The sequence below is a fragment of the Dermacentor variabilis genome, chromosome 1 (genome assembly GCF_050947875.1).
Source record: "Dermacentor variabilis isolate Ectoservices chromosome 1, ASM5094787v1, whole genome shotgun sequence".
In the NCBI taxonomy this organism is placed as follows: Eukaryota; Metazoa; Arthropoda; class Arachnida; order Ixodida; family Ixodidae; genus Dermacentor; species Dermacentor variabilis.
This window is the reverse complement of record NC_134568.1, coordinates 100,182,939-100,199,642: the sequence shown is the minus strand read 5'-3', so window position 1 is coordinate 100,199,642 and position 16,704 is coordinate 100,182,939. Positions and strand designations below refer to the sequence as shown.

General features: G+C 43.9%; 1 protein-coding gene across 1 annotated transcript in view; it reads right to left on the bottom strand.

Annotated features, from left to right (window-relative positions):
- Nucleotides 1–16,704, bottom strand: part of LOC142581792 (carboxypeptidase D-like) — a 70,018-nt gene that overhangs the window by 6,022 nt on the left and 47,292 nt on the right. Inside the window, exons 3-7 of the mRNA XM_075691247.1 lie at nt 16,060–16,209; nt 15,603–15,766; nt 14,891–15,015; nt 13,284–13,423; nt 12,690–12,816 (exon numbers count right to left, since the gene is read on the bottom strand). Coding sequence (XP_075547362.1) covers nt 12,690–12,816; nt 13,284–13,423; nt 14,891–15,015; nt 15,603–15,766; nt 16,060–16,209 — 706 coding nt within the window. The remainder of the gene's footprint in view (nt 1–12,689; nt 12,817–13,283; nt 13,424–14,890; nt 15,016–15,602; nt 15,767–16,059; nt 16,210–16,704) is intronic.

Sequence of the window (16,704 nt, the reverse complement as noted above, 5' to 3'; positions counted from 1 at the left end):
ATACCTGCCAGGTCTCCTGATTTTCCCAGGAGTCTCCCAAATTTTGACCATTTTGTACGATTGTACAACTGAGAAAAATCTCCCAGAAATGCCTGCATGTTCGTCCCAAAGCATGTCGGCAAGCTAGCACCAGAGGTCTCGCATGATGCCAATTGTCATTGTTATCGCTGAAGAGCAAGAAAATACTTAGTCGATAGAGTATGAGAACGCAGTGCCATCGCTTTAGTTAGCTGCAAGGTGCATCACAGGCGTGGCAGCCGCTGTGTTTCTTTCCCGTGCAGGTTTCGCCTAGTGGTAGTACTAGATTTCCCTCACACGCTGTTTTGTTTTTCTTGTTGCAGTGTGCTGTCTCGTGTTGTGAGCGCTGCGGGACGTTGCTGTTTGCATGGCGCTCAGTAAAGAACGAAAAAATATCAAGTGTTCTTGAAACAGTACATCACAGAGTTCATTTGTATTATTGCATCGCGGAAAGGTCAGCACCATGCATTTTGCACCATTTGCAACTGTGACATCAGTATATTCCATGGCGGCAAAACTCACGTTGTTGCTTGTGTTATGTCGAAGGAGCACACAAACAATGTTCAGTGCCAAGAGAAACAGCATCAAATGTGGCAGTTTATTGGCAGGCAGGACAGCGACAATGAAGTGATCTGTGCGGAATGTTTGTTTACCAATTTTCTACTGGAGCACAACATACCCTTGAGCATCTCTGACCATGTGGGGCCCTTGCTGCGAAAAATGTTCTCTATATCTGATGTTGCGAAGCGCTACGCCCGTTCTAGAACTAAGACGACAGCCATTGTTGGCAAAATGGCAGGCCACGCACAAGAGTGTATGGTGAGTGCCCTGAAAAGGCAAATTTTTGCAGTTGCCTACGACGGCTTTAAGGACATCCAGGCACAGCTGTACCCAATCGTGGTCACCTTTGCTGAAGAACCCGGCCTTGTCGAGGGCAGACTGCTTACTTAAAGCAGTCTAGAAGGACCTTCAATGAGACGTAACATCACCAAGTATATGACAGCCTTGCGTTATTGGATGTTCCGCTGCTGAATTGCATGGCTTTTTGTTCTGATAATGCCAACATGATGATGGGGAAGAAAAATGGCATAGCGGCAACGCTAACAGAGGCCCATGAAAGCATTGGAAAATTTGGATGCCCATGCCATTTGATAAACATTGCTGCCGAAAAGGCAGCTTTTTGTCTCCCATCGAAGGTGGATGAAGTCCTTGCGGACATTTTTTTTTATTTGGAAAGGAGTGCCAAAAGAAAATGTGCGCTTAAGCATTTTCATGAAATTCACAATAAGGAGTTTCGCAAGATCTTAAAGCACGTTCCAACCTGATGGCTTTCCTTAGGAAAATGCCTGGAAAGGCTCTTGAATCAATGACTGCCGCTCTTGAGTTTTTTCTTCAAGAAGTGAAAAGGGATGTCAAAGCAGGTCCCCCATTTCTGACCTACTATGACGTTCCCAAAATGCCAGTGGCGTCGGCACAAGCTGAAGACCCTGAACAGTACCAGTTCAGACAAAAGAGAAAGACATCTATTGAATCTACACGTGTGCCTGTGAAAAAGCAAAGAGTACTGATGTGTGCAAGACTGGATCAACTTGCATAAGATGCTAGGAGCGGCTGTTTGTGTTGAGCTAAGAGTTGAGCGAAGCTTGCTGTCTGTTTTTGAATAACATCATTCCCACTGGGGTGGATGGATGTTATGAGCATCCCCTTTGGAACGGAGCGGTAAGCTGTGCCACCATTTTTGAGACAGTAAACTGCCACCTGCAAGCATAAGCACCTCTAATACACAAGCTGCAGCCTGTACTTTTGATCTTCTTGAGGACATCCTTTCAAGGTTTGCAAGGCCAGCGCTGCTGAAGGAGCACAAGGACATCCATCTAATTGACTACCAGAGCAGAGATGCACAAAAGGACGACAAAGACATGGTAATTGGGCAACAAGCTAGGTGCGTTAACAAACTCCAACCAAGTGAGAAAAAAAGATTTTTTTGAGGCTGTTAGAAAGTATATGGTTACTGCCTGCCAGTACATGCACCTCAAATTTCCTTTTGGAAATGATGCACTGGTCAATGCACAAGTTGCAGATATAGAAGCCATTGATGTAATTTAAAAATGTCCGTTTCTTTGTTGAACAGTTCCCAGCATTATTGCCGCAGCTGGAACGAGAGACCAGAGATAAAACTTAAAAATATGGAAATGGAATTTGTAAAGCTGCAGGCTTTTAAAGTTCCTCCAAATGTGCTGCAAGAGGAAAGGGCAAGTACGCAGTGAAGATTGATCTCACTGCTTAGAGGTGCTGATAGACTTGAAATTCAGCCGTATTGCTCAAGTGATGCTGGTAATTCGCTCAATTCCGCACAGCAATACTGAATGTGAGCGGCAGTTCAGCCTTGTGAGGAAGACTCGCACTGAGTTCCGTGCTTCGGTGTCGAACAAGACACTTGGACAGGTTCTGCAGGCCAAATGTCGCAGGCGTGGACCATGTTATTCACAGGTGTATTCCGAGGACATTTTAAAAAGAGCCAAGTCAGCAACCACAAGAATTTAGCAGCAGTGAAATAAAAATTCAATGGTGGATTGGCATAGTGCGTGACGACACTGTGAAATCTCCCTAGTACCTTGTCTGCGAACCTGGCAGGTATGATATAGCGAAGTAATCGTAATTCCCCTTGAAATTCCATTACAAACCCATGCATTGAATGCTTCAACAAAGCAGAAATTTCCTAAAACTGAACATACATATATATGTTCTGAACTGAACATATATATTATCATTTTGTGCTTATTTGGCTGTGATTCGGCGGCCTGCAACGCTGCGGATGCATTTCCCCGCGAACTGTAGGCAGCATGGCTGGCAACAGGACCAACAGCACTGCCTGCACTCCCTGCAGAGAGCACGCTGCACTTAACAGTGGAGCATGTGACTTGTGGCATGTGGCAGAAGGATGCGCTGTCTAACCTACAGGGTGTTTCAATCAACTTGTGTAATGGCTTAAAAGAATAGATGTGTGAGAATGCAACCAACTTAATATTGTTCATTATTTTGAGCAACTCTAAGCATTTTTTTACTATGAGCTTATGTCATTAACAACAATTAATCAACCAATTAACCTTTAATACATTACTTTAAATGCGACATCTTTGATTGAGAAGTTGTAGAGCTTACTGAGGAATATCCAAATAATTTATTTTTGTTATGACAGCTGCTGTGCTTTAGATTTTTCAGGTCTGCAAAAAAAAAGGGGGGCGTGCGAGATTTGCAAAATTTTAATTTGAATGAGTGTTTGTGTGTATTTCCTATTTCCATGCTTGTGCACAGCATCATTAGGGCCCTCAGACCTGCTACCAATGAATGAACAATGCTGCGTGCTGAGCAAATGCATGAATAGGCTGAAAGCAAAAATGAGTGGGGATCGATAGCCACACTACCCGTCGTCTCCTATGCAGCATCGCCATCAAAACATTGCCCTTTATGGTGTTTGTCAATGGTAAAAACACTGACATTGTTTTAAGGATTGTTGTGCACTATTTATCATGAATCCCATATGGCTCTATTTGTTTCATTGCTTCGACAAGATATCTCGACAAAAGTGGAGGCCAGGAAGTTGTCTTTAATCCAACTCTTTTGCTTAAGGCCTATCTGTGCATTTAGTCTACCTGCAGATTACAGACTCAGTCATTTGTTGATGGCATGTTTCAGGGCACTAATGCTGCGGAAACCTAGTCATGTGGTACCTTTCCAAATCTCGTGCACCTTCTTTGCAGCCCCTAAAATATTAAACCACTGCAGCCATCTTCATGGAAACAAATTATTTGGGTATTTGTTACTTCATCGACAATTTTGCGTTTGAATGAATACTTCAAATATTGGTTAATTATTGTTTATTAGTAATGTACGCTCACGGTTTTCTTTTTTTTTGCTTAAGAAGTCAATGAACAATAATAAATTGGTTGTAGTCTGATAGCGCACACATGGAATTTTTAAGGCTTGGCAGGAGCTTGCCGAAACACCCTGTATATGGTGTTCAATGGTCTATGCCTGCCGTACTCTATTGGATCTGTGCTGTCAGAGTTTTTTGCATCCTTGGGAACCATATTTTGTCACGGTTGATCCATTTCGCTTTCCATTTTTTCGCCATGGGCTTATACGAAGCTGTTCCGCCGTTGTCGCCGGGATTGGTCATTTGATGTGACGAGTGAAAAGTATGAAAAATGCAATGGATCTTTACAAGATACCACTTCATGTTCTCTGCTTATCAGCTTTTTTGAAATGTGAAGGTGGAGCACTGTCTGAAATCAGGCTTGCAACACTCTCTTTTTCACCTGGTCTCTGGTAAGATTTCTTAAAGGGACACTAAAGCGAAACAATAAATTAGTTTAGAGTAATGAAGCATTGTTTGAGAACCCTGCAGGCAGTCATTTCAAAAAAATAGTTTGATTATTAGATGAGAAAATGAAGGTCCAAGTACCAGTATTTGAATTTCGCGCCGAAGCCCTAGCGCCTGTACGTCGGCGTGACGTCAGGGATCCCAAAGTATGTTTCCGCATTTGGGCCGCGTTGGCTGAATAAAGGTTCCCGAAACTTGCCATGTTTAATATTTGGTTCCTTTAGAACACAATGTAGTCAATGTGTCGCTATATATAATTAGTAGGCCCTAGAAGATGCCATCAAAATCCAAGACGTCACAGCCCCCAGGTGCGGGAACTTAAGAAGGCGTCGCCACCCGTATTTCGTTCTTGCGCTTTTTCTGGCTTAGCCTTGCAAGAGTGGTGTTTTTGGTGTTGTAGAACGGTAATTTACTGATGCAGAAATCATTTTTCACTTTAGTGTCCCTTTAAGCTGAAAGAAAGGCATGCGCTGAAAAAATAAGCTTGTTTGCAATGTATAAAAGAATTGTGCTGTGTCATAGTTCTCCAGCATGCTCACAAAAAGCTGTACAACGTGTGCTGAACGTTGCAGCAGTGCTTCAGCACGCGTGACAACGGCGGAGATGGATCAGCATTGCCTGTGTCATTGGAGAAGGCACTCGTCTCGTTGAAGACTGGACAAAACATTTCCCGGTAGTACTTTCAGTGGTGCAGGCTTTTATATTGGCTTTGGCTAACCCAGTGCCGACTCATTGCAGCAACTATCCCCACATCTATCTGGTGGATGGGCAATGTTGGCCATGAGCTTGGTCATCCATTATAACAAATTGATGGATCTAATGAAGTTCGGCTCCCCCATCAGCTTTGTTATAATGATGTCTTACTGTTCAAGCAAGCAAGCAAGCATATTCATGCATTCTGCTGTGTGCATTACAGAAGACGTACACTAAGAGCAAAAAAAAAGAAGTTGCCATAGGTGTATGGACTAGATGGAAGGAAAAACGGAATCACTGGTTATTGGCTCTACAGTGAGCGAAAAGGTAACTCGCTCAGTGTGCAAGCACAACCACCATGCCTTGTGACATTTCCATTGACCTGATGGGATCCCTGTGAAAAACTTGGCTTTCTTGCTATATCTTTTTGGACTGACGCATTGTCCAAAATATAGTGGACAGCACACCATTAAGTGAACACTCTGTGTAGCACTTCTGCAGTGTTTTTGTTTTTGTGCCTTTAAAGTTCTGGGCAGTAATGCACAGAAATAATCATTTTAACTACGTGTTGGCCACCATAAATTGGGCGATAGTGCACTGGGAAAAAACAGCTTAACAGTCTTTAAAGGGTCACTTTAAGTCTCATCAAAAGTGAAGGTGGGGGAGGACATATACTGGTTTGATTTGGTTATATACCAAGATTTATCTCATTCATATGTAGTCTAAATATCCTCTTTGAAAGATATGTCAGAAAATTTATTGGCGTAAGGTATATCCAAACTAAATTATAGTTATCATTATATATGTCAATCTAAGTTGTCTACATTAATTGTGCCCAGGTTTCATGGGTTGATCACGGAGGGAGTGTAGAATGCGTGGGTGGGCTGATCCTGGTGTCTGTGCACAGTATGCGTACTCCCTGTGGTGCTTCCTGATGGAGCCAGGGTGGGCGTACTTGTTGACACCAAGGACATTGTCTATGTACCAATGTTGATGAGGCAAACTGTAACAATGGTTTCAGGGAATGATGGAGGAGTTTGGGCATGCACATGACTGAGTGCGACAGACAAGGCCTGTCTGGAACTTGGTGTTTATGCGCAATGTGAAGGCTGCTGCTAGCTCTGATGTCTGTTCATGCTTCACTGACCACCTGGTCATGGTGCGACAAGCGACCAAATAAGTATAACATGGCCCACCAGTAGTGCTGCCAATCTTAGCAAAATTTCCCTAGATTTAGGGATTGTGTGCATTGTTTAGGGATATAGCAACATTTGTCTAAATCTGGAAATTTCACACTAACACATTAAAATGGTGAAACTGCTGACATGACGGTATGTTTTGATTTCAGTCACTTGCAAATTACCTTTCAATTAGGATGTGAACTATAACTTTTTATCTTGCAACAGTGCAGCTAAACGTATTTCACCTCGTAAACGACAGTGTGTGGATGCCTTGGGCTGTTAACCAAGTACTGATTTTGCCATTCATACCATGAGTTGGGCTGTTGATGTCCGCTTTTTGAATGAAATATTTACTGTAACTGGCGAGACAAACGTATGTTGCAACACTAAACAGAGCAGCATGGGCAATCTGGGTGTCAGCGGACACATGCCTAGCGCTGAGCATGACAATGCAGCTGTGGCGCTAAACAGCCAACAACGCACGCGTATACTAAAATTTACTGGGAACCGTCCATAGGCTGAGTAACCTTGGACAGAGGGAGCCCCAGCAGCCATATGTTTGAGCGAGTTATACTTTTTGGAGGAGAGATAAAAGACTTCATCAACGATTACACTACAACCAAATGCGAAAATTGAGCACAGCTTTGTACGTGTTTCCATTTCACGATATATTGGCTGGTGCATACAATCTGTCTCGTGCGGCATGTTGTAAATGAAGGCGGAGCGACTGCCTAACTAATCCAGAGATCGTGAGAGCCAGTGCGTGGGCGACGTGTAGGCGCGGTTCAGAGCAGCCGCCGCGCCGGTCCTCCGAGACAATGCGCGCTACACTGGCACTATCTCGTAGCCATTGCCGTCGCACATCACGCTTTCGTCGTACCCTCCTCCTTTTTCTGCCTCATGGTTCTCTCCGCTTTCCTCTACGCATCTTTCATCCCCTGCTGTGCTCCGTGTTCGCTTTCTCTTTCGTTGTGCTAATTCGCTTGGTTGCACTGAGCTACGGCACCGAGGCATGCCGACACTCGCCACAGGAATGGGAGCTGTGCTCTAAAATTAGCCACACACCTTCATACTATGCGGCGAATGACGCGCAAGTGTGGTGGTGCTAGTCAGTTCGCTGCATTAAAAAAAAAAAGAATTTATTCACGTCTTTTGCATTGGTGTTGTGAAGTGACACACTGTTCAGACAATGTTACCTTCTATAAGGGAGGTCCGGTGCCCATCATTCTTGCAATTGGAGCAAGATTTTTGTAATCTTGCAAGTTGCATAGGTGTAAAACAACTTTGGGCAACAACAAAGTATCTACATGTTGACATATTCTGTGAATATGGCTTCAAGTAGGCGGCTGTGTTAGCATAACAACTTGCATTGCGACATCATTTCCACGAGTCTAGACTTCTCACTATTTTACAAGCTTACAAATAAGTTTAAACTATAAAGTGTGCAGTCTATTTGCTTAACACAAAGTCTTATCATTACAGAAATTAAATTAACTGAAAAACCACATTTTGCAGTACTCTAGGGAAATCTAGGGAATTTTCTTATCCGACTTAGGTGAAAGTTGGCTTTGGAGGTAGCACTGCCTATAGTTCTATAGAACTATAGAACTATAGTTCTATAGTTCTATGGAGATTTATACAGTACCACTGGCACCCATGACGATAATGGAAGAGAGAATAGCCTAGAGGAATTCGAAATCCCACAGGTAACACCGGAAGAAGTAAAGAAAGCCTTGGGAGCGATGCAAAGGAGGAAGGCCGCTGGGGAGGATCAGGTGACAGCAGGTTTGTTGAAAGATGGTGGGCAGATTGTTCTAGAGAAACTGGCCACCCTGTATACGCAATGCCTCATGACCTCGAGCGTACTGGAATCTTGGAAGAACGCTAACATAATCCTTATCTATAAGAAAGGGGACGCCAAAGACTTGAAGAATTATAGACCAATCAGCTTACTGTCCGTTGCCTACAAAGTATTTACTAAATTAATCGCAAACAGAATCAGGAACACCTTAGACTTCTGTCAACCAAAGGACCAGGCAGGATTCTGTAAAGGCTACTCAACAATAGACCATATTCACACTATCAATCAGGTGATAGAGAAATGTTCGGAATATAACGAACCCTTATATATAGCTTTCATTGATTACGAGAAAGCGTTTCATTCTGTCGAAACCTCAGCAGTCATGGATGCATTACGGAATCAGGGTGTAGACGAGCCGTATGTAAAAATACTGAAAGATATCTATAACGGTTCCACAGCCACCATAGTCCTCCATAAAGAAAGCAACAAAATCCCAATAAAGAAAGGCGTCAGGCAGGGAGATACGATCTCTCCAATGCTATTCACAGCGTGTTTACAGGAGGTATTCAGAGATCTGGATTGGGAAGAATTGGGGATAAAAGTTAATGGAGAATACCTTAGTAACTTGTGATTCGCTGATGATATTGCCTTGCTTAGTAACTCAGGGGGACCAACTGCAATGCATGCTCACTGACCTGGAGAGGCAAAGCAGAAGAATGGGTCTAAAAATTAATCTGCAGGAAACTAAAGTAATGTTTAACAGTCTCGGAAGAGAACAGCAATTTACAATAGGTAGCGAGGCACTGGAAGTGGAAGTGGTAAGGGAATACATGTGCTTAGGGCAGCTAGTGACGGCGGATCTGATCATGAGACCGAAATAATCAGAAGAATAAGAATGGGCTGGGGTGCGTTTGGCAGGCATTCTCAGATCATGAACAGCAGGTTGCCATTATCCCTCAAGAGAAAAGTGTATAATAGCTGCGTCTTACCAGTACTCACCTATGGGGCAGAAACCTGGAGGCTTACGAAAAGGGTTCTACTTAAATTGAGGACGACGCAACGAGCTATGGAAAGAAGAATGATGGGTGTAACGTTAAGGGATAAGAAAAGAGCAGATTGGGTGAGGGAACAAACGCGAGTTAATGACATCTTAGTTGAAATCAAGAAAAAAAAATGGGGGGGGGGGGCATGGGCAGGACATGTAATGCGGAGGGAAGATAACCGATGGTCATTAAGGGTTACGGACTGGATTCCAAGGGAAGGGAAGTGTAGCTGGGGGCCGGCGGCAGAAAGTTAGGTGGGCGGATGAGATTAAGAATTTTGCAGGGACGACATGGCCACAATTAGTACATGACCTGGGTTGTTGGAGAAGTATGGGAGAGGCCTTTGCCCTGCAGTGGGCGTAAACAGGATGATGATGATTATGATGATGATGATGATGATGATGATTGCCTACCAGTATCAATAATGAAAGAGAAAGAACAACATGCTGAGAAATAAGAAGACAACAAGACAAAACATAAAGACAAAGTGGAGGATTACACAGTGTTTAACCATGCGTGTTGTGCGTGATCAGCAACTGTGTTTCTGTTTCCAGCCGACCATGGCTGACGCTCGAGTGAAGCATGCCATGGTAACCTGCGAATTTCTTTCTCCTTTTACGTCCGGAAATTAACTCATCAGCAAACTTCCTCCATCATACGGATTGGATTTGACGGCCATTTAGTGAATTTTGTTTCGAAGTCTCCATGGTCCTGACATCACAGATGTACTCTGTAAGATTGCTTTATTGATACAGCCAGCTCATTCTCTTCTCACCTACTACTGTAATTATTCGAATCTAGGCCGATAGGTTTTTTCAAATAATAATATACCAAACTCTATGGTTGGCTTAGATTTGAGCATTTTAAAAAGCTTATAATTTGTAATTGTTTGTAAAGTTTGTAATTGAATATGATAAATATGGGTGCATAGCTAGTGCCATGTAGAAAACTCAGTATTGCAGCCACTGCTAGGCATGCCACTAGCCAACTGAAATATACGAGCGACGTCGCGCGGCGTGCGGCATCGTTATGCATGCGGCGTGGCGTATAGCGCGGCCATGGTGCGGCAGTTGGTTCTTTATTCTATGGCGCGGCGTTATCGTAATGGCACCAAACAGGCGATGCCACTATAGTACACCTTTCAAACGAAAAGTTGTGCTAGCCGCAGAGGCATCGTCAAACGTTCAAGCCGGGCGGGACTTCGGCATTGATGATAAAAACGTCCGTTGTTGGAGGGGGCAACGGGGGACACTTTTTGCCATGTGCCGTAACGAGGAGAAGACAGCGCATAAGGAAAATAAGAGCGCAATAACAGAGAGGAGCTGTTCACCCAGACAGCTGAGATCGGCTCGCGTGAGCTTGCGAGCCTTCGCAAGCGTGCGTGTGGTCAGAGCTATAGCGACGAGGCTAGCAGCGATGATAACGTAGAGTGAGCTTGGCAGGTTCACATTAAATAAATGCTGTTTTCATTTTGTGAACGCTGTCCTCACTTTGTTTTTTGTTTGTTTTTTCAGCGCCTACATTCATTGTAAGTTTATTTATTTTTTTCTGGCTTCGGACATTCGGGAGTCTGCTTAGAATCAGGGCCGGCCTAGGTTCGAGTAAATATACAGTATCTTTCCTGGACGTTTGTTCAATAAAAATAATATCTAAAAAATCCAAATAACGCTATACTTTAAGTATACTGTGCACTTTTTTATGAAGACAGTAGATCTGCTTTGAAATATTTAACTGCTTGAGTGTTATGTTGCCAAACTTAGGCCCTGGGCAATGAACGGTGTGCAAGCGATCTCTGATGTTTTGGCAAAATCTGATGCTCTCGGGCTTTGTGTCCCCGTCGTGCAGCCTGTGACAGTCCCAAAGTATTGTTGTGGTTGCAATTTCTTTCTCAACATGCTGGTAACAACCAATTTAAAACATAATCAGCACCCCCTAAAAATAAATATGATAATTGTAGACTAGTGCGACCTTGCAGATTCTAGTTGCTGCTCTGCACTTTCCCCGTAGCTCTCTTGCTCTTCTCCCGCTGTTTTCCCCGTCAAGCATCCACAACCAATGTGCATGTTTGGTGGTCACACTTTTTCATGGGGCACTTTCGCTGCATCTTTTTGCACTAACAGCTTCACTTTGGAAGCACATAAAGGAACATTCAGTATAGGCTCATTCTAGTTTTCAGTGGATGAAACTTAGAGCTGTTAACGACGATGCTTGAATATATTGTGAACAGGGAATTCATCGCAGTGGTTACTGTGTATTGCTGCTGAGCATGCTATTGTGGTTTCAATTCACAGAGTATATTATTCTGGATGCTGTCGAATGTCGCATATTGTCAAATTCGCCATTTTGTCCAATCTGATTGGCTAACAGGGCAGATACGTCCTCTCTGATTGGTTCAATATGCCAACATGGCGAAATTTATCATGTCCAGAATAGCACCCCAGCTGTGGCAGCTGCATTTCGTTGGGGTGGAACAAACGCAAAACCAGCTGTTTGCTTGAAGGGACACTAAAGGCAAATACTAAGTCGACGTGGGCTGTTCAAATATCATTACAGAAACCTCAAAATGCTTGTTTCATGCCAAGAAAAGACTTAGTTTACGAGAAAATTGCACCTCAAGGGTCCGGATACCTTTTTTAAATTTCAAACCTGCCACCTAACTGGGGGAGTGGTGACGTTGCATACGCCATCACCACTATTTGCTGCCGTCGGTGACTAAAGCGACGCCCGACAGACGGCGTTACCGAGCCAAGACAGAGCAGTGGATTCGCCACTGCAGCTACTTTTTGGTCAAGTGGCGTAGACCGTTCAGGCATCCTGCGACATCACGTGGAAGTTGAATTCTCTGCTACTTGCAGTTTGTGTGAGTTTCGTGAGCCAGCAAACCCAGCACAGCACTACGCGATAAAGAAACTACTGAAACACGAAAGCGTGGATGGTGTGGAGTCGAGCGAAAACGAAACCTTTTGACCACCTGCATCGTTGTGAAAAGGAAATTTCAATGAGTTCTTTTTTCTAGAAATGAAATAGATTTAGAAATGGACAAGTAGCATTTTATTTCATCTTGTAATACAATACAACGATGTTCTTTGCAAAGAATGGTTGAGTACTAGTGACAAAATTTAACTGAAGAGTGCTTTCGTCATCGGGCAAGTACTTGGATGTCCCGGGGGAGCCTCTAAACATGTCCTGCATTTACCTCAATTTCTCGTATATTAAGGCTCTGTTCATGATAATATTGATGCTTTAGAGATTCTCGAGCCCTAAGCTATCGCTCTAGCTTGACTTAATACTTGCCTTTAGTGTACCTTTATATGTAAAGATGCATTGAAGAACCACATGTCATCAAAATCAACATGAAGTCCCCTACTATATATGGTATCCTCATAACCCACTGTGCAGCTTGGGATGTGAAACCCCACCAGTGATTATGATTAAGAGTAACTCTGTACAGTCAGCGGCGTTATGAGCGACAACACGTGAGTCGCTGCTTACTCGACATAGTTTGGGCTGTATGCCAACCAACATGCTAAAGGTCTAAACCACACTCTAATGTATGGGCTATCACTTACTGGTGAGGACGTTATGGCGGATCAGCCTCGGCTCTCCGTCGGTGACATTGGTCACCTCCACATCTGCGTCGGCGATTGGCTCGCCCGACAGGCTGTCGGTAACCAAGCCTTTGATTCCAATGTGTGCCTGCAATATGTTTGTGTAAAAATTTTACAAGCAAAAGTGAAGGAAGTCCTCCTAAGCACCCCTGACATAGCATATTCATGAAACAGAAAGCTGTTATGCAGTAATATACAATGTTCGCGATGTGAAGATCTCGTGCTGCCTAGTCACTTCTAATGTACCATGGAAGAATGAGTACCAATACATAAAAGTTGTTCTTTTTTTTTTTTTTTGAGACCATTAGTTTGTGCTTAATGCTGTTTTGAGTAAACTGCACATTACTTGCGTAGTATGTTCCATGGTTCTGGGTAAGGGGTACCTTAAACCAACTGTTCTACAAAGCTATATTAATGTGGGACATATAATGCTTGAGGAAATCTAATCACTTCTTGATAAAATGCATGAATGAGCCATGTGGGATGGCTAGCAATGTGGGCATCACCAGGAAGCTTGGTGGAAGGAACTTTCGCAGGTAAGCTAGGCATATGTACCTGCCAGAGAAAGTTGAGTAGCGCCTGCTTGTTTTCCTCCCACTCCTTTCCAAGCTCAGATTCCGACGGGAATTTGCGACAGCCCAGCTCGATTGTGATTTCGAAATCATTTGAGCCCAAGTAATTGAAGTCCTGCATTCCTGCAAGGAATGCGCCAAAAGGATATGAGCGTCATGTGTTGTGAAAAAGAAGAAACGGAGAAAAGCATGCATTATAGAATAAAGTACTTTAAAACCATTGCAAATGCTAGGTAATAAAATCGCACTATTTTACAGCCTGCAGTCCGTGCAATGCAGAAAATAAGAAACCTCAACTCATTTGTGCAACTGTTGATAAGCATGTACCAAAGACAGTCAGCTGTGAAGTGGCACTCCCGATAGTGTAATCTTTCCGCTTCTCTGGGGTGAATGCTGCACAATGCGCCACGCACCGCAACCCTTCTGGTTATCTGTTCCTATGTTAATTAACACTGTCTGCCTTTGAGCCATGACAAAGAGGGCCCAACAGCACGCCGTGTCTTATACCCGGAGTATGACGTCATGTACCGCAGCGCCCCCATATGGCATAACATTGGATAATTAAGGTACGCATCGTGCCCCTGCTATGGCCTGGTCTTGCGGCACGAGAAAGTGCCCCTCTAATGGCTTCCTTGTCCTGGTCTCCCAATCATATAGTTCACTATACACACTCATTCCTTATCCTTTGTGTCGATACCCTTGGCTTCGCTTTGCTAAGGCACTTCCTTGCCTTAGAAGTATATCCTCACCCTGTGAATGGGCTTTGGTTGTTTGTTTTTGCTGATGTAAGAGTGATAGCGAAGTTTGTGAAGGGATCGTGCAGCCACACTTGGAGGTCGGGAGAGCCATTGGAGAGACAAATCACTCCCCTAATCCTCAAACGACCTGTTTGCGCTGGAAGCTGTCTTCGTCCCCACACTTGGATGTTTTGTCCCCACATTCTGGCTGTTTGTGCATGTGGTGAGAGACCGTGGCGTACCCAATGTATCTGAATGACTTGGGATGCTCCTGTTAGCGCCAATGGCATCCATAAGGAAATAATTTCTTGAAGCGCGGAGGGATAAAGGGCAGGGTTGGGAATATTTGTTTTACTTAAGATACTGAATAGTTTCTCCTGCATTTTTGGCTTGTCGCTAACTACAGATACACTTAAACAGATGCCAAAGGCGCCCCACTGGTCCTACAGCCATTTAGGAACTGCCATGAGCATCTAGGACTACCTTAGTCTATAGAAAATTTTATATTCCTAGGCGCTACCATTTTTCTACAGCGACCATTTGCACTTTGTAAAGATGCTCTGAAGCACTTAAAATGCCAGTTCATTATGTTCGTCAATCTTAAGCACTATTGAGTAATGAGCACGAAATTTATATAGCTCCAGTCAATATTTACAATATTTTTCATACCCTCCTGCGATTTTCACCACAATATCTTAGTTCTCTTCTAGTAACTGTAAACACTGCCCATTACCCCAAAAATCACTATACCAGATAATGTACAGAATGACCTAGAATGAAACCTTAACAGCTGACACTGTTGGAGAAAAAATAGTTTGCATGGTCAGGTTATAATGCATGTGCAGGAACCCACCTCCGGCGACAGCGTACCACGCAGCCCCATTAGTGATGCCTCCAGTGTCCCTGAAGGCATCTCCGCCACACGTTTCACCTTGCTTCATGCGGGGGTGACTGGATGCGTACGTCTGTGCCAGGTGCCTGTGCACACAACACCGAATGTTTCAAAGAGCCATCACAAAGAATCATGCAGTATGCACAATGTACAGCACAATCCGTTCCACCATCGATTAAAATCAGATGACTGTGTGCTGTGCACCACACAATTACATGCAAGCATTCATAAATGTAAGCCGGGAACCAGAGAGTATGCTTCTTCTGCCCTTGGTGACAAAGCGGCAAAGCCAGACTCTCAACTGGAGTTACTGGAGGGAATTGGTGGGGATGCAGGACAGTGCCTCTATGTGTGCTATGCTGTGTGGAAGAAACAATGTTTTGTGAGGTTACTGTAGACATCCTAAAGCTAACAGCACATGGTATGGTACAGTGATGATAAGAAGTAAGTGTCAAGTACCCTGCACAACGTAGAAGGAATTTTAATGTCGGCAAATACCGCTAAATCGATGGGAAACTCCGCGGAAAGCACGCCCCAAGCAGCCTTATATGGTTTCATCACTCGCCAGCATTCTTTGTGGGGCTTCTGTTTCGCGTTGTGAGCTAGTCACGACCTTGGCACATAGAGGCACAGTGCCGTGTGGACGTAATGGCGCGCACATAAAGGCACACACCTAAATGTGGCGTCATCTGGCGCTGATGTATACTTTTTCTGGGAGCCATCAAGCGTGTCATCAAATGGGTAGTTTGCCACCAAGGCACCACCATGGAAATTTGCCGACAACACGAATGGCAGCGACAAGATCCACTCCATGACAGCTTTTGTCTCTGGTTGGACCTGAAAAACGCATAAAACATGTCGAATTAAACTATATATATCGATATTTTTGCATCGCAGAGCCCACATACTCATCCGCACTAGCAGTCTGGATGCGTGTAGGACACCAAAGTGAACATTTTTCTACATGTATACATAGAAACTTGCATGCTATAGCGATATTGCAGCTAACCCTGAATGCGGCTGTACAATGGATTCCTGGTCGCAGTGGCATTCCAGACAACGCAAGAGAGCACTTGCTTTTAGCTGGGGTGTTTAAACCGCTCAGCAGACTAACATATATGTATACGTACCGGGTGGGTGAGCTCTCCATTGAAGAGATGGTCTGGCTTGATCCGCCGGATATTGTTGTTTCGCAGGATGTGTTCCAAGTCGGGAAAGTCTCTGTTGAGGTCCACTCCCATGGCGTTGGTGCGGCCGCTCACCCAGTCCTCACGAGGAGACTGCACAACGAACAGGGCCAACAGGTTGTTCTATCTTTTAATTGCCCCGTGGCAGCGCTGTGTTAGCTGAGTAATCCGCTCTCATATTCATGTTTGTTTTCCACTTTCGATTTGTACTAACAGGCGCACCGGCTGTGAAATGATCCTCTTCGGCACTCAATATTTACGAAACGAGCAGTAAATTGAGCTTATGCAGGGTACAGTGGAGACAAAAGCAAGAAAAGTCCATTTCTGAGAATTTTTCTCACTTTGTTGAGCCATATGCATGATATTTTTATTCTTAGTGATAAACTTTCATCTATAATTTCCTGCTAGCGGCAAGACAGGCTGCTGCATTTGCAGTATGTACAGTTTAATCTTTAAGTGCTTCATGTGGGCGCATTCATGTATTCAAGATGTCTTTAGTTATGATGAAATCTTATTGTATCCCTGTCTATGCAATAACATATATAGGAGGAGAACTGCAATGCAAAAAACTCTGCTCTTCTCCAAATG